General features: G+C 51.8%; 1 protein-coding gene across 9 annotated transcripts in view; it reads right to left on the bottom strand.

Annotated features, from left to right (window-relative positions):
* BCL11A (BCL11 transcription factor A) overlaps window positions 1-18935 on the bottom strand; it is a 77290-nt gene extending 58355 nt beyond the window's left edge. For 4 of the 9 annotated variants that reach the window (XM_061364877.1, XM_061364878.1, XM_061364880.1 and 1 more), the window contains exons 1-2: window positions 18508-18935; window positions 12663-12992 (exon numbers count right to left, since the gene is read on the bottom strand). In XM_061364877.1, coding sequence (XP_061220861.1) covers window positions 12663-12992; window positions 18508-18562 — 385 coding nt within the window. In that variant the 5' untranslated portion in view covers window positions 18563-18935. Of the gene's footprint in view, window positions 1-12662; window positions 12993-17247; window positions 17442-18507 lie in introns of those variants that run through there. The other 5 variants (XM_061364873.1, XM_061364875.1, XM_061364872.1 and 2 more) reach the window with 3 other exon arrangements.
* Between the last annotated feature and the right edge of the window lie 3598 nt (window positions 18936-22533).

Genomic DNA, 22533 nt, shown 5'->3' with positions numbered 1-22533 from the left:
GACAGCTGTGTGCCATTCCCACCCCCTCCCACCCATCCCCTCCTAAAGAAATAATTAAATCCAATTAGGACCAGAAAGTAATTTACATTTTGGTTCTGTGTAAGATAGTGGGGGGAGGGAAAGAAAAAACAACACCACCACCAAAACCCCATAAAAACACACTGCAATGAAATTTCATTCCTTTGCTACTTATTTGTCTGCATTTGAAGGCACTTTCCCTTCCCTAAAGGTCTGTAAATGCTGGGTTTGTATCTTGGTGCGAGGACCCAAAGGGAAGAGGAGGAAGGTGGAAGAGAGCAAAGTTGCTCCCATTCCCTGCTCTGTGAACACGACAGTTGTGCTGGAGCAGCCCATCCTGCTCCTGCTTCTCCCCTCGCCGTGCCGGGGGCTCCTCCGCCGCGGTTTACTGATTTACAGAACCTTGGTATGTGAATGGCAAAAATTCCTTGGCATAAGTATATGTTTGCTGATCACATTTCAGATCATGTGTTGTTCATTATTATGACTTGCTCAGAAACAGTTTGCTACAGTTATGTGGGTTTGCCTTGGATATTCCCCCCCCCTCTTTTTAGTACATTGGAAACAGCACCGGGAAAGAGGGGTGGGGGAAGAAGAAACGAGAGAATGTTTTTGTGTCTATACGTTACCTCAAACGGGTATTTAAAACCATTACAGAAAGGAATACACAGTATTCCAGGGCTGGGAAAGGAAATGAGATTAACAAATCATTTCTTACAAGACCCAATGTAACGTCAAATTGTGAAGCGGAATATTTTCCTCTGGATGCGCATGGAATTTTGTGTGGATTCGGTATTTATACACTTCTGAACCAGCTAAAAATACACCCGGCCAAACCGATGCGTTGGGTTTAATCTGGTGCATTATTTAAGCAGCTCGAATAGAAAAGGTCTTTTTGCCAGGCAAGGCACCCAAGTGAGTACTATCTGTAGCACAGGGCAGTGAGTCCAGGACACATTTAGGTCTAAAAATATCACCCCTTGCTTTGTGCAGAGAACTTTTTGCCCCCCCTAACCCCAAGTCCACATTCTGGCAATTAGAAAAGCAAATACTGCATCTCTCAAGAGAAAATAAACAAGGTTTTCAACCAACTCCAGTGCTTCCTTTCCACCTGTGTTGTAAAACTCTGATTAATTACAAAGAGTTTACTCCGAACTCCAGCCATTCACCCTCATTCTTTGCTCATGGGAGATGGTACAAGCGGGTTTTCCTTCCCCGTGCAGGTAATCCATGCGCCCTGCTCTCCACACACAGCACAAAACCACGAGCATTCACCTTTTTTTGGTCATTTTCATATAGTAAATTATCCATTAGATTTCATCATATCTTACTCAAGCAATTACATCAAGAAAATGATAGCGCGTGTGGAATCAATTATGCATGCACTTGGCCGGGGACCAAAGGCTATGAAGTCGGAGAGGGCAGAATCGTTCGACACACACAAATAAAAAGCCCCTGGATCTCGCAGATGGACCCCATCAGTTCATCTTACTGCCGAAAAAGTTCATGCACTTAATAATTTATTTGTGTTCTGGATACTGTTTCCCAGCTGAATATTAACAACTTTGAACTGAACCATGCTTTTAGCGTGGTATGGGTGGAAGTCATGGAAGGGCAGCAGTAGGTCTCCTCCGAGGTTAAAATTGTACTTCTGTTCCTTCCAGAATGGCCATTTTTTTCCCCCTCTTCTGTTTATTTTCTTTCATTAAGCAGTCCCTTTAATCAGGGTATCCGTTTCACCCTCCCGATTCATCTTCTTACCCCGTGACAAACTCTCAAACCAAAGTTGAGCATCAATTACCAAAGACACACAACTGAATGGATGGAGGGCAGGCAACAAGAGCCGCCGTGCCACCGGCACGAGGGCCAGCCAACGGGGAACCCAAGGGCAACACCGATCCATGCAGGAAGGGTGGCGGATGGCCTCCGGCGGTGGCCGGGCGCAGGTGCCCGGGCAGGTTATGGGAGCCGGGCATGCTTCCAGCCAGGCTGCTCCCAGTTTCCCCTCCCAGCTCACAACAAGGGTTGGACAATTAATGCCTTGCCCGGGCAGGCAGGAGAGAAAGACCCTTCCTTGCGATGAGGCAACTGGAAGAGGAGCAGCGCCGACAACGCAACTGGCGCCTATGAGCGGGGTGCTCCCTCCCCAAACACAAGCACACAAACACCACCAGCAGCTTTGCACACATGTGCAGCACAGGATCAGGCCTGGGACACGTGTCCTCAAGGCCGGCCACGCAAAGAAAGGTCCAAGCGTTGCCGTACCTTGCCCTCCCATCACCTCTCCCTTCTGCCCAGGCAATCCTGGATCACGGAATTCTCTCCTAGCTTATACATATAGATTATTCTTTTTAAAGGAATGTCTCCCCCAAATGGGAACAATTTCTGTCTACACTTCCAACCAAGTGTACTTAACATTAAAAGAGAACTGATAGAACATATTTAATTACTCAAGGTTAGACTCCTAATTCCTCAATTCACTAAAGGAAACTTGGCAAGAAGATGCATCATTTTGCTGCTTTCTACTGGAGCATCTGAGGGAGAAGAGCCACTGAGGCAGCTAATACACAAAACATGATCAAAAGTGATTAACAACAGCTTCATATGCAAATTGCATTAATGAAGGAGTGCAAAGTCATCATGTAAATTAAATATGTCAAATCTCTTGGTGAACTTTCAATCTTGAGAAGAAAAAACACCGCTTTAATTTTTTTACATCATCAATTTTCCAAGATGGAAAATCTAAGAATCTTGGTGCTATAAAACAATTTTCACCTTTTTTTTCTCCTTCAGCAGCCTGACAGGCTGGCCTGATGTGTGCCGAATGCACATGTTAATAGGCCAATCAAAAATGCAAAACAATTCGCAATTACTGCAAGGACCTAATGGTCATTAGAATTTACAACTAGGTAATGAACTAAAGTCTGCCCACACCATGCATATTCATAAAGCAATTTAGCCTTTGAAGATTAAAGAAGTGCTTAAAATTCAAATGAGCTTTAGCAAATTATCAGTAAGATTCATCCAAAAAGCAAAAGGGTTTTTCTTCCTGTGATTTCCTTATTTTTTTAATGCAAAATTGTTATATCTTCCAGACGGAGCTTCAACTAAACACAGGGCTCCGAGTCAAGCCAAAGGGGCTGGAGACAAACAGAGGCAGAAAACATTGTTATGGACTTTGTTCCGAAAACTAAGCCCTTAAGAGCCAAACCTATCTCTAAACATGGTAATTTATCAAAAGCAGCACAGACTTGCTCATAGGCAGTATTGTGTGCTGCTCTCCGAGAGCAGATTAACAAGATTCCAGCCACCCTCCAAAAAAGCCTTTTTCCCCTCAAGTCACATCTCCCGTGTAAACAGCAAATGTATTATAAAAACATTATTTCCATCCAAGTGCAGCAGCATTAATTTTGGGAGCCTCGGCGCATTTAAAGAGCAGGGATGAAAAGCTCTCCGCACCGGAGCGTGCCACCGAGAAAGTCGCTTTGCTCCCAGGGAGCGAAGCTGATGCCGGCAGAGAGGGGAGAGTTTGCTGGGGACTGCTGAGAGCCGGGAATGCTCTAACTTGGCTCCGCTCTCCCGATCCCAATGCCATCTCCTGCAGGGGAGGCGACCTCAGCATCGGGAAGAGGTTGGGGGGGGAAGGCAGCACTTTGAATGCTCGGATGATTTCTCTTCCCACCTTTCCCAGCCTCATGGTTAATCTCACCTGTGTTCATGGGAAGTAAAACAGAGCATGCCCGGGGCGTTTATTACATCTGTAATCAACATCTGTATCGACCGCAAGCCCCTCATTTTAACCCATTCTCCCCAACACCAGCATTACTTCCTATGAGTTCAGGGAGGGCCGGTATGGGATGTGACAGCATAAATCACAACTCAGATCGCAACCAAAACTTTAGGAGCCACCGCCGAGCTGCCAAAGGCCACGTCTCCCAAACCACCTCCAAGCCATCTCCCCCATTAGGAGACTGTTTTCGCCCCCTCCAACCCCCTCTTCTGCTGCTTCGGATGCTAAAACCTCACCACAGGCTCAGAGTAGTCCTTAAAACAAAGCAATTAACTTATTTCCAGGCTCCAGCGAGAGATCGTGACAGCCTCCCCAAGGCAGAAAGTGGGAGCCGTGGTCCCTGACCCCCGGCCAGCACAAAAGAGGCAGCCCCAGCACAATGCCTGCTGTCAGCAACTGAATTATTTTTATACAGGAATTTTTATCTCTATGGTACAAACAAGTACGTGTCTGTGCTGACTTGTTAAGCAATCCACTTGTATGTAGAATAAGGTTTCTTTTCCCCCCGCTACCAGTCACACAGCTCCCAAGATCAGAAGAAATACGTACTCTTTGAAGCTCCTCAAATGTTTTAGTTAAAAGGACAGCAGTTGTTTTCAAAGATCCAAGAGTATCTTTATCAGGATTTAATTTTTCCTTATTGATTTTCTTTCTAACGTAACACAAATTTAACACAGGACAGTTTATAGTTTATTACAAAATAATACAGCCTCTAAATAATCTTTTGGGAGGTAATACTCTCTTTTCCCCCAGTGCATCCCGCTGTGCTTTACCTCCTCAAAGAGAACAAGGCTCTCCTGGCTCCCCAACTACCGCGTCCCTCTGCACAACCACTGTTCCCTAAACATGAAAATCAGCGTTGATAATAGAGAGAATCCAGGGAAAAGCCGGAGAAACCCCTGGCCACCCTCACGCAGGGAATGCTCGCGATGCCCTGGCTCAAGCACGACACATCCCCTTACTCCATAAAGGAATAAACTCAGTGGCTAAAAGGCAACGCAGCCCAGATGATGCACGCACTGTCCGAAAACACCCAGCTGTGATGCTCTAGCAAAGTAACGCCGGGTGACAAATTAATTGCTGTGAATTTGAGGGGAGGGCGAAGGGAACATCTTTATTTCTGCATTTTATATTTGGCTGCCTGCTAAATCAATTAGGCAAAAAGCAATGAATGCAAGATTACAACTCCTCACTTCCCAAGGAGCGAGGAACTGCCGTGCATGTTTATTCTAAAGGGTAATGGTTGTAGTAATAGTAATAATAATAACAACAATAATAATAATATCCACAACAATAACAGCACTGAAGGCAAGGCTCTTCTTCACGCCTTTGTTGTTCAGCTGTAATTCCATTGTTTATTTAGGCAGAGGTTTTTCTATCTGAAGCTAAGATCAAATTGTAGGTGCAATTGTTCAGCACTTACGCAAAGCAGGGGGAGGATGGAAGCACAGAGTCCTCGGGTTTGACTGACTCCCTCATTCCCATGGGGATGCAGACCTCAATGCCTACCTGGAAGGGCAGAGTTGAAGCAGGGCTTCTCCTCACCAGCTATTTCACAGGGATAACAATCCTTATTTCCTTGATGGCAATGCTGAGATTGGGATTTTGCTCCTTGCTCCAGTCTTGGTGTTTCAGCTATCCAACACGAAACACAAACATCTCGAGCTGAGCTCCGTACCTATCAAACAGGGGCAAATAGTGGGGTTTTTGGAACAGCAACCTCTCCAGGTAAGAAGTTCCATTCAGATTCATGCAGGAGGTCTCCAGGGGGAGTGGGGAGCAGGAACACTTTGGTGCTCTGTCTGCAAACCCCGAATTGAGCAGCTTTGGTTTTGGCAGCGGATTCGTTTCAAGTGTTTTGTCTCAGGAAACGTATGTATTTTTCTTTGTGCATTCTGTGGATTTACTACAAGCGCTCCTGACAGCTGTTGATTCAGTTAAATGAGCACATTATTAAAAACCCTCCAACACAGCCACGCTGAGAAACAGACACCTTGGGATAAGGAGCGGAACAGCAGAATACAGAAGAAGATGCAAATGGAATGGGAAGAGGATGCACAGAGCAAGGGCTGTGCCTGTAGCCAGGGGGCAAAGGAGGCTCCAGCCCCTGTTTGTGGTGACCCCTGTTTTAGACCCAGATACTAAAACAGAGCAAAAACCAGAGCAAATGATCCCAAGTATAAAAAATACATGTTTGCTTGGAAAATACTTGGAAAACACTTGGAAAATACTTGGAAAAATCACATCCCCACCAGGCCGGCGCTAATGGGCTTCAAATAAATCTGCGCTATGTCCCATACTTTGTTCTGTTCCCTTACTTAGGAGCCAGTTTTGCAGAGGAAGAGCACCTATCTGGGAGGAGGAAGGAAAGCAGTGGATGTTTTCATTTTGCTTCAGATCAAAGGCAAACAAGAACGCAAACTGTGGCATATTGAGTGTTTTTTTCCAGCGCTGTCACTCACGCGAGGCTATCGAAGTTTTACACAATTCCCCAGCCCCGCTGCATATTAAGCTGGCTGTGTACAGCTTCATTACAGCGTGCTGGTGAGGAAACATTAATATTCCTGTGTTGCATCTGACAGGACATTTACATGCGCCCATCTGAGCTCACACCTGAGAGCTGCTCCAAGGTACAGTAGCTGTGCTCCGATTGTAAAGGCAAATGAAGAACACAAATTCCCTGCTGGGATCGGGGCTGACCTCACCACACCCCGCACCGCAAACCTTTCCCTTGCCAACCCGAGGCAATGCCACCTCCGAATGAAGAATGAGCCGGGGAGCAGCCACTGAGTTACCAGCCCTTGTGGAAGATGCTCCCCTGCAATCTCTTAGAGATGCAGAGCGAATGCAGCTGGCCAATAAAGGTTGGGAAACAAACTCGCTGAACCCCGCGCGGGATGCGTCGCATACTAAACCTGATTAGGAGGATGGGGACGATGTTTATGGGCTTCAAAACGGGTTTGGCATTAACACGGGAGGGTTTGAATAATGGCAGCGCTTGGTCTGAACATTCACCGGGGTCTGCAGTCGCTGGGCCAGCTCCTGCAAGCGTTGACGTGCGCCAAGTGCTGTTTGGTCCATGTCCGGTGGGACAAAGCACAGGATGGGGCCCTAAAGAGCAAAGTGTGCCATGGAAATTCATTATATGGAAAACAGCTCATCCCAACCACTCGGGTGCTTTGTGGGGACATTGATGTGCCTGTTGTGTTTAAAGGTATGTAAGAAATCACAGCACTCCATGTACCGGGATCAACCATCGGGAGCCCAAACCTGCTCTGCCCAATGTGACCATGAGGCAGGCTGGAGGTACTGCATTTGTAGAGAGTACGGTGAAATACGTTCATTATCCCAGGGAGGGGAAAAAACAACCAACCAATGGTTAATTTTAGGGCCATGCTACCAGTAGGAATACATATATATAGGTCTTAATGTACTAAAATATATGATCTCGGTGTATTTTATGAACTTGTGCAATATCCCAAAGCTGACACATAAAATAGAGCCCTCCTGGATGGAAGCTGCATTCGGGCTGAGAAGACAAACCCCCCTCAACTCACAACACCCCTAGCAGCACCACGACCCAACCAAAATCCCAACAAGCAGAAAGGTAACGAGAGATTCCCAGTGACAGCTTAAAAAGGAAACCCAAAAAAGCCCAGCGGCAACGTGCCAGGCCGTGTCCAGCCTGATGATAAATGCCTTTTATTGCACAAAGCCGGTCCTATTGCATGCAAAAACAGAGGAAAGCTTGAAGGGAATTGTGTCCCCAAAAATGCCCATAATGAGGATGCGTGCAAGCAAACAACTGGAGGCTGAACTCCCGTTGCCCGACGCTGCCTCACAAGCCTCTTTATTATTTGGATGCAGTAAGAGCTCGTGGGCTGATGGCTGCATATACAAGACAGGGTGATGTTAATAGGCCTCCTCCTCTTTAAAAGAGGCATTACCAGATGATGGGAATGTTTAGGGAAGACTTTACTTCTCCCACCGGGCTAATTAGAAGGTGCTTAATTTACTCCCTGCCTCAGTTTCCATCACCCAGCCTTGGTTGTGGGGACTTGCTACACAGAGCCTTATGTCTCTTTGCAAAGCTTTCAGCACGTGATGCTAACGTGCCCCTTTGGAGATCAATACGAAGCTTAACGCGTGCCGGGACAACCACAAGCATTTTGGAGGCAGCGATGCTTCTGCCCATGGTGAGCTCCACAATTACAACATCCCGTGCAATAGGAGAAAGAATGCAAAGCAGATTGCTCATCCCCTAAACCAGAAGATCTGATTTGGAGGAAACAAGATTAAAGGAGGAATATTCAAGGCACCACAATGCTTGGATGCTCCCCGAGAGCAGAGGAAAACTTTCTACCCTGGTTCTGTGCTTCGAGTGAACTCCTATTTGTGTTTCCAATAAAGAGGCATTTTTACAGTGACTGGCTGCAGCAGCAGGGAATAGGAAAGCTAACACAATCTCTACCTCGTACAGAGGATGGTACTGGTGTCACGTGCTTGCTCCTCCAAAAAATGCTATTTATAAAAGGCAAAGAGACTCCACTGGCTTCTCCCTGTGTCCCCACACGAGCAGCATCGGAGCAACTTTGGGATCCCCGACATCTCTCCCACTTTCCCCCTCCCCGAGAAGTGCATTTCACCGCGGCGCAGGCCACCGCCTTTAATTAAGCTTTCAAAAGTCTTCTGACAATGCCAACAATTGCAAGACACTTGGAGAGCTCAATCATGCAATCATCGTGACACTTCTATTTACAATTTGTCTTAGAAAGAGCCGCTCTGACATTGTACTGCGACAAAACAGCCGAGCTGCCGGTTCACAACCTTTCCCTGCCTTATTTACAAATACACGGGGCTCCCAATCTCAGCACCCACACTGTTCCTCCTGCCTGAGAGTGTTTTGCCCAGCCTGTGCTCTCTGTTCCTTTGTATGGGGAAAGCAGGCGGGATTTGACTCCAAAATATTGCCATATTCCTCTTTTCCCCCTCCTTATTTTAAGCTCTCATCTTATTGTCCAGACGCAGAGCTAACCCTTCAATAGACACCAATAATTTGTTGTCTCCGCAACAAAACCAAATGATATGGGATCGCAATTTACAACCGCCAGAATCCTAACGGCAACTATTAACAGCCCAAGACAAATTCAGCTCAGAGACATTACCTCCTGAGAACCGCAATAATCAAACCAATGCCCAACATCCAGTGCAAAATCACATCCACCCTGCCCCGGCTACCGCAGGCAGAGGCTGTTCTGACGCTGTTTTCCCACGTACTCTATTTGAATGCCACAAGCAGCTGGAGAATAAAGGATTCAAGCAGTAAAAATGACCTCCTCCTCCTCCCCTCTTTGTACAGTAAATACGGCATCCGCGGATGCACACTCGGCGTTACGAAGGGGGAATACGCAGCAGCGCTCCAAAGTGTTCCTCCAACTGCATCCAAGAAGCATTTCAGCTCTTTCCTCGCCCAAAACAAAACCTTTCATTAATTCCCTCGGATTTCTACATTGAACAAACTGATAAAGCCTGCCACCGGGCACACGATAAATAATTCTCCAGCCCTTTCAATAAGTGAGCAGCAATTTTACACGCGCTGATCTCCAGATACTTCACTTCATATTTCCCCCTCCTGTAAAATACGAGAGCGGGTAACTCAAGCCCTGCCGCTGCACTCACTGCAAATCACGGGCTGCCGGTATCTGGTGGTGAGGCTTTGACATACATATTGATGAAAGCTGCCTCGTTGGACCCACACCACATCTCCTATTAATTTCCAGTTCAATTTATGACATTTCAGCTCTCGCGCTGGATCAGCATCACTCAAGGTTTTACAGCGACGCAGGCTGACACCCACATGGAAGAGGCAGGGACGCGTTCCTGCACCGATGGTCTCCCAGCTACTGCACAGGTTGCACACACACACACACACATGGAAGCCCTCCGGCTCATCCCAGTCTCTGGAAAACTGTGGGGATAAAGAGCAGCCCATCGCTGGTTTAAACAGACAGCGTTTCTGCCTCCTTCCTTGTCTTTAGGTGAGCTGATCCTTAAGCACTGGTTGTATTTAACGGTGTTTTAGGGAAACACACCAACTTACTGACTACACAGCTGTACCCAGGGCACCTCTGTGTCCAGGGCTAACCCACAGCACCTCTTTCAGCCTAACAACTGATGTGGGGTGCTTTTACAATGCATATTTTCAGGTCTCTTATGAGAAAGAATCAGTTCCCTCAAGTCCTGTGTATTTTCCTATAGGCAGCCTCTGTCCTTTATGGTTTTTAATTACTCCTATCTATCTTTTTGCACTTTGCATCCTTGCACAGAAATCGGGTATAAAAGACAGAAGCTGGAAGCGCCTGAGGTTCACTGCAGGGGCCTTCCAGAAACCTGAACTCCACAGCTCAAATCCCAGACCCTCACTGGGAATATTACTGCCAGACCGCCCAATTCCCAGCTGCAGGCAATGGGTCACTCCAGCTATCACCGTGCTTCTCGGTGAGCTCAACTCATCCAAGTGAAAAGGGAAATGTAAACACGAAGGAGAGGGACAGTGCAATCCCACATAACTCCTAGTGCTCCTTCCCACTGCATGTCCCACCACCGTGACAACCAGGGGACCTCAATGCCCATCAGCTCGATCCCAAGAGGGGTGGTGCCAAAGACCTGCACTCTTGGACATCCCATCCATGGGCACACTGGGCATCACCACATAGAAAACTCAGGGTGGGAGATGCCTGGACAACACAGCTCCATCTCTGTTCACAACAGCACGCGTGGTTTGCACCGCGGACCTTCCTGCACATCACCTGCAGAGCAAAGCCCATCCCCACGTGCAAGAGCAAGCAGGATGAGGCCGCTGCGCACCTCTCCATACCCACTGCTCACCGAACCGTTAAAGTCCGTTAAAACCACAGCCTCTTCTGACCTAACAGCACCACAACATCAAACCCTTCTCCCTTCACATCACCAAAGGGTGATTTGACCAAGCACCACCAGAGCAACAGAGCTTCCCATCCCTGCGGCCAAGGGACCGCTCCGGGACCACGGGAGGAGAGCGTGCTTCATTCCTGCTTGACAGACACTGTGTTTTGTCTGCTCAGCGGAGCGGCGCCGTGCGTAAATACAGCGTTACATCACGCTGCTGCTCCTCCATATTTGGTGATTTAGGATGGCTCCAGAGCTCGGAAGACTACAGATCCCTTCCGCCAGGACCCCGCTTCATTAATCATGCCCTGTGCCTCGGCTCTCGCTTTCCGTCGGATCTGGCTGGGATGGGCAATAGGAGGGATTCTTGGGGTGGGTTTTTTTAAGCCTCATTCAAAACGTGGCTCAGCAGTAGCTGAGCTCCTGGCTCCTCTTAAACAAGTACTCAAAGCAGTACCCATCACCCTGCAGAACTAGCATATACTCATTCGCATGACGTATGCGTGTGCGCACACATGGCTTTGCATACATACATGTGCGTATACATGGATGAGTATTCGCTGCCACCACAAAGCCTCCAGAGCTGCATCGCTCCCAACACAATTTGATGCCCAGTTCGGAGGCCAGAGAGGCTGCGGGAGCATCGCACTGAAACCTCCCCTCGCCTACTGCCCAATTATGGTTTAACTCTGTGGCCAAAGCAAGCCCAAGACAAGCTCCAGCACACCATGTGATGATGATGTACCGTGCCTCTGACAACCCTCAGCGGTCCTGCGGGCTCCCCAAAGGCAGGGAGCGGCAGTGCCACATCCCAGACCTCACTGGGAAGGGAAGTTTGGGACTGGATGGGGTGTTTGCTGGTGTGGATACGCTGCGGTCTCGCCTCTTTCACCTGGCAGCAGCGGCGCGGTCTGAAGCGATTTGCAACGCTCGCTGCGAACGGGCAGGACTGTTGTTTACAGCAGGGTTCTCAAAGCGGAGCGTGTCCTGTTACACTGCCAGGGCTCTGGGGTCTGCTTTCACGTAGAACGCTCTGGGTTTTCCTAGCCTCCCATGTGAAAATACCTGCGCGGCGAAACGGCTCTCGGGTTGAAAGGAAAGGACACAAAATCACACTAAGAAATGCAATCATTTCCCCTTATTTTTGTTGTTGTTATTTTCTAAATCACATTTCACACCGTTCCGTTGCACAAACCAGAGCGGTGCCTCGGACACTTGTACGACTGACACATGGTTGTGTAAACCGCAAACAAAATCAAGATACATCTGTCAAAACCACATCAGAGGCGAGGGAGAGCACGGCGAAGCATTTATCATCGGGCTGAGGAGGCAGGCTGCAGAGAGCAGCCTCTCCTGTCAAACCAACCTTTTGAAATATCCAACGTGCCCTTAAACTTTCCGAATGAGCACGTCTGTGCGCTTCAGCAACTGCCCTCTCTACTCTGGCCTGGCCAGTCGAAAATGGCATCTTAAAGTCAAGGTCGGTGGTGTCACTTTGCCATGGGGCTGTGTTTAATTACAGTCCATACGCTGCTGACAGCCAATATGGAACCAAAGGCTGGCTGATGCTCAGTTAACTCTTTCAACCCCTGCCTTTGCCCAAGGCTCGGAAGCTCCTCGCTGGATGGCACAGCCGGCTCCGAAACCTCCTCCCCGGGAGACGGTGACTACAATACAGGCACATCGCGAGAGCAGCCTCAAACAATGCCGCTAGAACCACCGGCTGGCACGGCACGTGCCTGTTGCTCCTGCCTCTGCGCAGGCACTGGGGAATACCGGCTCCCCGCTAGCCCAAAGGCAGGGTGCATTGAACACGTCGAGCAGAACAGAGAGACAGACACCGGCAGTTTTACAACTGCGAACAACGCTTACGCTGGCAACTGAAACGGAAACGAACTCGCAAACGCTTCTCCTTGCTTTAATTTACCTGCTATATGTTCCTGTTTAGGGCAAATTCCTCTAGATGACGTTGATAAACAATCGTCATCCTCTGGCGTAACCTGGATGCCAACCTCCACGGGATTGGATGCTTTTTTCAGCTCACTTGGTGAGGGTGAAGGTGGCTTATCCACAGCCTTCTCTAAGCAGAGACTGCCATTGCATTGTTTCCGTTTGTGCTCAATAAAAACAAGAATGTCCCCCAACGGAAAGTTCATCTGACACTGGCCACAAGTGAGGAGGTCGTGGTCCCCTTCCGGAGCTCCCAATGTGCCATGTTCAGGTTCGTCATCAGTAAGAATGGCTTCAAGAGGTTCGGCTGCAGTTTGAGAAACAAAAGGAGAATCATTAGAGCTCTCGAGGGAAAAAGGCACCGAGCCCCTTCCTTCTCCAGGAATATTACCCCCTGCTCACCACCTCCATCCCCCAGCTAAACCCATGCAGCACAGCCCTTAGCACGGCAGCGGGGAGGTGGATTCAGCGGATACAGGGAAGGGGTTTTGCAGCTGTATCAGGCACAGCTCGGGGAGCCAGCACTGCCTCTGCCTCTGCACGAGGACAAATCTGGCTCGGCCGAACGATTCGGAGCTCAGATTAAAGGAAGAGGCTGCAGGAATACACTGCAAAACTCTGGTGGTGCTAGGAGGAGACACGAGCACGGCGCTTTACTGCTGGGTGTATTATGTATGTATATGAATTCCATGCTCAAATCACTGCACGCGCTCTCACGGGTGTGTGCTTTCCACCAGCCTAGACCCACTTGGTGAAACCCAGCAGCCTGGCCTACACGGGTGCAGACAAAAGGTGCTCTAACGTACGGATACCACACGTTCCCAACGCAGGCCGTGCACGCAGCACGTGTGTTGGTGCGTGTAAGAGGAAGGAGAGGGAGAGCCACGCGCCGGCACCAACACGCAGGGAACACGCAGCCCTCGTAATGCACGTGCCTACGTTATACGTAGGTATTGGTGCCGCCATCCCTCCAACAGCCCCTCTGCAGCTTCCAAATGTAAGATCCCAAAAGCCAGGAGTTATTTATGGGGGGTAGGGTAGGGAAGGGATGAGACAAATAAATACAGAATAGACGGATGACAGAAACCAGAGTGATAAACAGCAACTGCAGCAGAAGCGCCTGCGGGGCAGGGGGAGGCACCTCGCACTCCTCAGCTGCTCCCCAAATGAATACCAAATTCACCACCAAGTCCACTTAAAGCTATTGTCCAGGTGGGATATTTTGTAGTGCCTCAGAAGGCAATCTGTAGCTCTTTGCCTTTCTTTCATGCTGAAATAAAGGAATGGTTAAATTCTCTCAGCACCGGTGGCCCTCACAGCATCTAAAAATGAGCGTGGCCAAGCGCCTGCCTCATTTCCTCGCAGCAGCGTGAAGGCCCTTCTCTAAACTCGAAATACCTTTGCCTAACGTTGTCAAAGTTGACAGCTTTCCTGAATGAGCTCCAAAAAGCTTCGTTACGAAGCTGTTTGTGCTCACGGGACCGGCAGTGGATGCTCTGACGAGGCAGATGCGGCTCTTTTCTGTTGGGTTATTAATTTGGGGGGGTTCAGTTTGCAGAGAAACACCTTGGAAATCGGAGGGCAGTCCCCATCCTTAGTGCTTTCCATGAGGAGAAAAATCCCAGGTACCAGGAGCGTGTTGGTGTTGCTCTCTCTGTGCAATACAACACATTAACAGCAGCGAGCAGAGGGAGAGGGGACTACAAATCCAACCCACCTCAAAGCAGTGCCAGGTAACGGCGAGTGAGCCGGAATACACCTCCTAAACAGTTAATCAGCCTGACCTTCTTTAGCTGGCTGCCAATCTCCCATTTAATGAACTTAAAGCCACAGAGAATCAAAAAATAGATTTTAATTTGACTGCGCGATATTGGAACTGATTTTGATAAAGTGCAAAAAATCCACTGAACTCAGGTTAAATTTATTCCAGCCCTTCCTCGGCTCAATATTGAGGAGGAAGATCTGGAGTAGCTCCCAGTTGTGCCATGTAAAATAACACTGAAAGAGCACGCTACCTGGCCGTACCCCAGCCCCAAGTAGGACACGGGGATCCGAGCCCATCATTCCTCGCCTCTGGTACTACTTCTAATTTAACGTAAGGTCAACCACAGGAATATGAAGGTTACCCTCGTATTAATAAAAACAATATCTCCATCGCCAGGGTTTTCTTCTCTAAACTCAGCAGAGCAACAAGGGGAAGAGGCACACGGGAACGGAGCAGGGTGCTCCTTGCGGGATCGCCGCGCACGGCGTTTTCCCTCCTTGCGTTCCGAAGCGAGGGAGGGAAAACGATTGCAAAGGACTCAATTCCAGCCGTGGCTCGCTGCACGCCGGCAGACAAAAGGTATTTTGCACTAGGCAACTTCCAGCCCCACCAACTCTCCGCAGCACAAGGAATAACCCGGATTCCCCTTACCACTGGCTTAGCGAGGAGCTCTGCATAATCATGACTCAATTATAATGTTTTCCCGCGGCCTGATTTCTTCCTGACGCTGTCAGTATTATTTAGCAGGGGAAGGTAACCCGCTGCTTCGACACCAGGCACTTAAAAGTAAGAGCTAAAACCAAACCAGGACTTTGCTTTAAAGTCCGCACCGACGGCGGGGCTGATTTACAATCAGAACCAGGAAACTGGAGCGGTAATTCCGAGGTTGCTGATTACACCTCCACATTTCACCTAATTAATTTTATAGGAGGCAAAGTTCTTGGAAATAACAAGACGATCAAATGTACAGATATAAAAGCTGTAACCTCAACGTTTTCTCTGCTCTTAATGTAAATTATTGCTAATTAACAAGAATTATATATCCTAATGCCTGGGAAAAAGACGGCTGGCACCGTGCTAAACACTTGGCTCCTGATACAAACCCACCCCCCCACCCCCCAAAAAAATGATGTTTTTATTATTATTGCTACTTTTATAACAAAATATAACATTTGGAACGCCGGGATACAATTCACCTGAGTCTGTTTGAATTCTGGGGCGATCGCAATTCCCTGCCTGGGTCCTTAATCATCCGTCCCTATTTTTCATGCAAAATGCCCTTTTTTTTTCCTCCACCAACGTGGAGGTTTCAGCTGCTTCTTCCTCAGGCAGCAAAACAAGCGTTTCTCTGGCAAAAGCGGGGTGGATTTGGGAGTGTCGGGAGAAAGGAGGTACAAGGGGGGATGGAGTAAAGGGAGGGGGGATACCACGGTACCATGCGGGGAAATGCCCCGGCAGCGCGGATGCGCTGCCGGGGCATTTCCCCGCATGCTACCGTGGGAAGGATGGGGAAGAAGCTGTTTAATCCCAAGTTTGTGTCCTGGCATCGTGCTATCCAAGGAAAAACAGGGACTTGGGGGTTAAAATAGGAACCACCAACACGTTACGGAGCGGGGATGAAGACCCGAAGAAGGGGACCACAAGCATCACCGGAGCAAGCAAACTCCGCGCAAAACTAAGAACAAAGAAGGGAGGAAGGAATAGAAAGAAGGGGAAGAATAAGAAGAAGAAGGAGGAGAGGAGAGGAGGGGGGGTGTTTGCCGGCCGGGAGGCAACGGAGGAACCGGCCAGGTTCAAGTTCGCGAGGCTGCCTGGTTGTTTGATCTCGCTGTGCCTCCTAGCGACAGAAACGGGCACGCAGGCGGCTCCGGTACCGCATCCCCCCGGCTCTCCGCTCCCCCAGCCCGGCCTCCCCTTCCCTTCCCTCCACACACACACCCCCTCTACCTCCATATCCCGGCCCACACCCCCCCCCCCCCCTTTTTCCCTTTCCCTGGAGCGCTTCTCGCCGCGCCCCCCCTCATCCCCATCCCCGCCGCCGCTCCCACCCCACACGTGCGGTAACTCCGCGCCGGCCCGCGGGTGTCTCGGCGGAAGAGAACCGCGGGGATCCCGCATGTTCCCGATGCGGGTCGGAGCCCACGTCCCCCCCATTCCCCTCATCCCCCTTAAGATCCCCTTTTCACACACACCCCCCTTCCACGCCGGTTGCGGGAAAAAGACACCCCCACCACCACCACCACCATCACTACGACCCCACTTTGGGATGGGGGGGGTCGCACCCCCAAAACCGTGCCGGGGGTGATGAAACCGCGACGCAGCGCTGGGCCATGCAAAATGAACCAAAACCCCGAGAAGTGGCGGGGAAAGGAGAAAAACAACGGGGGGGGGGGGAAGGAATGAACCCCGCGATCCCCCCCCACCCCCGGGTGTGGGGAAACGTCTAGGCAAGGGGTCGGTGTGGCCCCGGCTGCAGACGGGTGGATGGGCAGCGGGGACAGGGCCACATCGCAAAGTTTATGGGGTGTTTTTGCTTCGCGAAGGGAAGCGGGAGCCGAGCGGCGCCGGCAGGAAGAAATCGCCCTGGGTTTTTCTGCCATCCCTTGGAGGGAACAAAACCCGCAGGGAGTAATGGGGGAAAAGAGAAAAGAAAGAGGAAAACACAAGAGGAGAAAGGGGGGGGGGGAAGCAGCGAGAAGCATGCAGCGAATCCCGCTTCCACCCCCCCCCAGGCTCATCCCGAGGAAAAGGGGAATTCTCCTTTCCTCCTTCCCTTCCCACCCCCCTCGCCCCAAACCTTTCCAGCTCGAGTTGCCTTTTGTTGTGCAAAGAGCGCTCCCGCTTATCTCGCATCTCGCCCTGGTGTGTGTGGCGGCGGCGGGAGGAAGGCAGGGAGGGAAAGGAGGGAGGGAGCGGAGCCGCAAGAGTTTTTTGTGTTGCGAACGGTGCGGACGGAGCTCGGGGTTTTGGGGGGGGGTGGGGGGGGGGTGGATTCCCCCCCCCCTTTCTCCCGGAGAGAGCGGGTTCGGGTCGGGGGTTGAACGGCGGCGGCGAGGAAGGGCCGTTGGTTGGGGTTGAGGGGATGAGGATGAGGATGAGTGCGTGTGTGCTGAGCCCGGGCTCGCTCTCGCCTGTGTTTGTTGGCAGGAGGCTCCCCGCACACGCGGTGCTTGTAAACATTCAGACACGAGATTTTTCCCAATCAAAATCCACTTCCACTTCTTTTTTTTTTTTTTTTTTTTTTGAAAATCTTCCAAAAAATAGTAAGCGAAGAAGCGGGAGAACGCGAAGCGAGGGCGAGCAGGGAATCCCTCCATCCCTCTTCCCGGCGCTGCACGGCTCCCGGCTCCTCGGCTCTCTCCGGTGCTTCTCCCCCCCCACACTCCCCCAACCCCAACCCGAAGCGGGGCGAGGTCGGGGCGCGGAGCCCCGCACGGACGGGCAGCGCGGAGACAAAAGGGGAGAACGGCGCGACCCGGCTGCGGCTGGGCTGCGGGGCGGGCGAGGGGCCGGGGGTGAGCGGGCGGGAGCGGCGCGGGGCTCCGGCCGCCGGACTTTGTGCCACGGCCGCTCCGCTGCGCTCCGATCGCGCCCGGCCGCGGTGCCCGCCGCTCCCGCTGGGATTCGTTCCCACTTTGGAGCGGTGCTGCCCCGCTCGCAGCGTTACCGGTGCCGGGGCCAGAGCAGCCCGGCTCTTGCCGCCAAAGAGCGGGAGGAGAGCGGTGCGGAGGGAGGGAGGGAGGGAAGGAGGGAAGCAGTGCGCGCCGGCGGGCGAGGGGCACGGAGCGGAGAGGGAAGAAAAGTGATCAAGGTGATTAAATGAGAGCCGGAGGAATTAAGCGGAATGCCGCGAACCCCGCGCCGCGCTGAGTTCATTTCAAACCCGAGTCGCTCACTCGCTCCCACTTTTTTTTTTCCCCCCTTTTCTTTTTTCTCCCGTTTTCCTCCCGCTCTCGAATTTAAAAAAAAAAAAAAAAAAGAAAAGAAAAAAAAAAAGAGAAATTAAATTAAACCCATGAAATGCAAATGAAATTAAATTGCTCCCCGCGTTACTTACGTGAAAATTCCCGTTTGCTTAAGTGCTGGGGTTTGCCTTGCTTGCGGCGCGACATGGTGGGTTGGTGGCTTCGGTGGCTTGTGAGTCGCTCGGTTCACATCGGGAGAGACGGGTTAGAGAGGAAGGAGACTCCAGAGAAAATATCTTCATCAATGTCTTTTGACATCCAAAATAAATTAGAAATAATACAAAGATGGCGCAGGGAAGATGAATTGTGGGATAGCAGTCATGGCTTTTTTTTTTTTTTTTTTTTTTTTGTGCAAGGAAAAAAAGGAAAAAAAAAAAAGAGGAGAGAGAGAGAGAGGGAGAGAGAGGGAGAGAAGGAGAGAGAGAGATGAAAAAAATGGCAAAAGCCCCCCTGAGCTGCAAGTTCAAGTGCGGACGTGACGTCCCTGCGAACTTGAACGTCAGGAGCCTGGATGGACAGAGACATACAAAACATGGGCAGGGCAAGCCGGGGAGAGGGGAGGAGGGAAGGCGAAGGCAACACCAATGGACACTCATCAGGGGCTGGACATGAAAAAGAGAGCAGGACAAGCCAATGGACAGTGATCGCAGGGGGGAGAGGGGAGGGGGCGCAAAGGGGGGGGGGGTGGTTGGGGTTTGCACCGGCCGCCCGGCGCACGCTGCCGAGAGGGGCCGGGGGGCGGCGGCGGCCGGAGCCGCGAGTGGCCGCGGAGGAGCGGGAGAGGGGCGAGGGAAAGGGGGGGGGGGATTGGACATGCACACGCGGGGAAAGAGGGGAGGAAAAGGGAGAGGGAGCGCGCACACAAACACACACACCCCCCCCCTCCCTTTCCCCGCTGGAAAAGCCTCGGTGAAGCCGGAGCCGGGAGCAGGAGGGCTGCGGGGCAAGGCTGGCCTCGGGATGCGCCGAGCCGGCGGGAGAGCTGGGGGGAGCCAGGTAGGACCGGAGACCACCCAAAAAGCAAGGGGGGGCCCATCCGGCTCCCGGCTTCCCCGCTCCCTCCCTTACCCCCCCCCTCCTCTCCCTTCCCCGCCCGGCTGAGTCCCCTCCTCCTCCTCCCGGGAGCTGCGGCCCGGCCCCGCGGGGAGCTGCGGGGCGCAGGGGGCCGGGGCCCGCGGGAAACTTCGGCGGGGAGCGGCGGGCTCTGCCCCGGCTCCGGTCCGGGCTGTGCCTGCCCCGGGGGAGCAGCGAGCGCAGCGCAGCCGGGCACAGGAGGAGAGGGGCGGCGGGACCTCGCCGCGGGCTTCTCTCCCGCCCGGAGCCCCCTTCCTTCCCCCCCCCGGCGGCAGTCCCAGCCCTGCCCGCAGCCGCGGTGTCTTAACGAAAGCGAAACGCGGGGCTGGCACCGGCGGAGGGCGGGGGGACTGGGGAGGGGGAGAGGCGGCGGGAGGCAGCGAGAAGTGTCTGGAGTTGGGAGGATGCGGCGGCTGCAACTTGGCCGAAAACACCCGGAGAGACGGAGACGGTGCCGGCAACGGGGAGGGCTCAGGTTGTGCGGGAGAAACGAGCTCCGGAGGAGAACGGGCGGTCGGAGCGAAGTGCGGCTGCGACGGGAGTGCGAGGGGATCACCCGCGGCCAGGACGGAGGAGGCGAGAACGGAGCAGGGACGAGAGACCCGGGGCGGGGTGGGAGGGGGGGGGAAGCGGCCGCCCGACACCGTGACCGAGGCTGTAAGCGCGGAGCTGCGCCCGCCCGGGAACCAAGGGGACGGGCGGGGACCGGGGACCTGCCGGCGGGGCGAGCGGCTCCGGTGTGGGACGGGTCCCTCCCCGTGCAGAGCGGCGGGCACCGGGTGCACCCATGGGTGCTGTAAGGGTGAGTGTGGAAAGAGGGAAGGATACGCGTTGCCGGTGCGAACCGTGCCTCCATAGGCAGGTGCGTGTGTGTGTGTGTGTGTGTGTGTGTGTACCGGAGAGCGACCCGGGTGTGATTTATATCCGAGAGCACGTCTGAAGCTTGGCGAGGTGGCTGCAGTGTAAAAAGTAATGACTTTATTACCCCTGAAAGGTTCTGCGGTTCGCAGTTAACAGTCCTCGGAATTACAATTCATTAGGCAGTTGTGCGCTCTCGGAAGCCAACCTGCAGCAGGAGAATACCTGCCCGTGGGTATTCCCAAGGAATAACAGGCAACATTGCATTGATTCGCTCTTTAAAAATCATAGCAAATTGAGCACTTGGTTACAACTAAACCGGGTTTCTTATCCCGCCGGCTTTTGAGATTCCAGAGGTGACTTCCCCGACCGCATCTCAAAACCTTACAGTCGGGAGCTGGTTTTACAGCTGCTTTCACGAACGGCAGCGAGGATGTGCCTACCATTAGCATGCCCTTAATTCCAGCTCCGTAAAAATGCCTCGAATTCAATGGAAACTTCGCTGCCTTAAACACGGCCAAAAAAATACCCCACAATATTTCAGCCTGGCTGGAGCACTATCCCTATTAGCATGTGCTGGCAGCGGTGCTGTGCTCCCCCCACCACGTCCCTATCCCCCCCTCCCCTTCCCAGCGCCATGGGATTGGCGGCAGATAGCAAACCTTTTGGGAAAGAAAAGGAACCAGAAGACATTTTTAACACGGCACGACCGCAGATTAATAATGCAGGTGGGTTTAGATTTGATGGGGTTTTTAGGGGAAGGGAACCGAGGCTGTTTTAACGAGCGGTCGTGGACACCAAGTCACTGTATTTACAGTCCTTGATGTGGCTTTTCGGTGGGTAATAAATTATGACAATATTAAGATGATTTTCTGGCAGCCCCAGTTAACTGCGCTGGGGACCGTAAAGCCCTCGCTGATTCCATTTATGCCTTGTAATTACGGTCCACGGGCTCGCTCTAAACCCTTTGGTGTATGCTGTGTGTAAACTTCTAGCTAATAGACCTCTTCTGAATGGAAGGGACTTTTCCCAGTACTTCCTGCAGTATATATCCCGTCTCTGATCTCTGTATTTAATGGCCGAGCCCTGGTTTATGCTTTATAATGTGTTGACAAGTTTTCTAACAGACTTTCTGAAATAATGCACATATATTCACGTCGGTTAGAAACTGCACAGTATTTTTAGAGTGGAGTAGATCTATATCCTAATGCACTGAGAGGGGGTGTAAATCATAGAGGATTTCATAGCCCTCTCAGTAGTTTTCTGTATGAAGTATGAGCAGCGTGGCCTCCAGACGTAACCTTTTGGAAAAAAAGACAGTGCTTTTATTTTATGGTGTAAAGTGCTTTTAGCTTCAGGGCTCGGAACGTGAATGTGGTCAACAAACAGCTCTTGCGAGGGAGTTTGCTACAGCCTCAGCCCCGGCGCCGGGGCTATGCCTTGGTGATGGGGAGGGTGATGGAGTGGCCCTGGCTGCAGGAACAGGGATGGGGAACCGGGTTCCCCCCTTCCCAAGACACGGTACCCCCCCCGGAAAAGCAGCGGACACCCCAGGGGAAGAAGTGGGGATGGGGAGAACAGGCTCAGCCCCATGGGGACTGTCCTGGTTTGTCCAGGGCTGAGCAGCCCCTGAGCTCACCCCGGTGGCAAAGGCAAAGCCTGGGGGTGCAGCTGAAGCCAGGGCACTTCAGGGGACCCCACCGTTGCTCTGCTCCCCCTGGATCATCCCCTCTGCTTTCAGCAGAACTGCTCTCACACACAGAGCATCTTTAGCTTTATACCTATGCCACCGTGGTGCCACTTTGCTTGCTTATACCAATGAACCTGGTGAATGTGGCAGTTAAAACCAGGTAGAAATGATCAAATACGGGCTGCCAACACTAGGAACACTGGCAGATAAACAGGGCAGGTGAAAACCAACCCAGGCCAGCTCTGAACATGACCCAGCAGCGACTGGGCTCTGAGGACTGACACAAATGCTTGTGTCACCTTCTGCTCCTCCACAACCTTTCTTTGCCCAAGGATCCCCCACAAGCAATCCTACTGCTGCAGCTTGAGCTGCCCTTGCCCCCCAACCACCTTATCAGCTGCTCTTTGGCCATGGATGGAGCCTCAGCCCCAGAGCAAAGTCAGACAGAGGACATGTAGCCCCACATCTCCAGTGCATGCGGGCATGGACTAAAACC

The sequence above is a fragment of the Neopsephotus bourkii genome, unplaced genomic scaffold, assembly GCF_033783945.1.
Source record: "Neopsephotus bourkii isolate Nb327-2 ecotype Australia unplaced genomic scaffold, CSIRO-AGI_Nbou_v1 NB_1250, whole genome shotgun sequence".
NCBI classification, from domain to species: domain Eukaryota; kingdom Metazoa; phylum Chordata; class Aves; order Psittaciformes; family Psittacidae; genus Neopsephotus; species Neopsephotus bourkii.
This window is presented reverse-complemented; position numbering and strand designations above follow the sequence as displayed.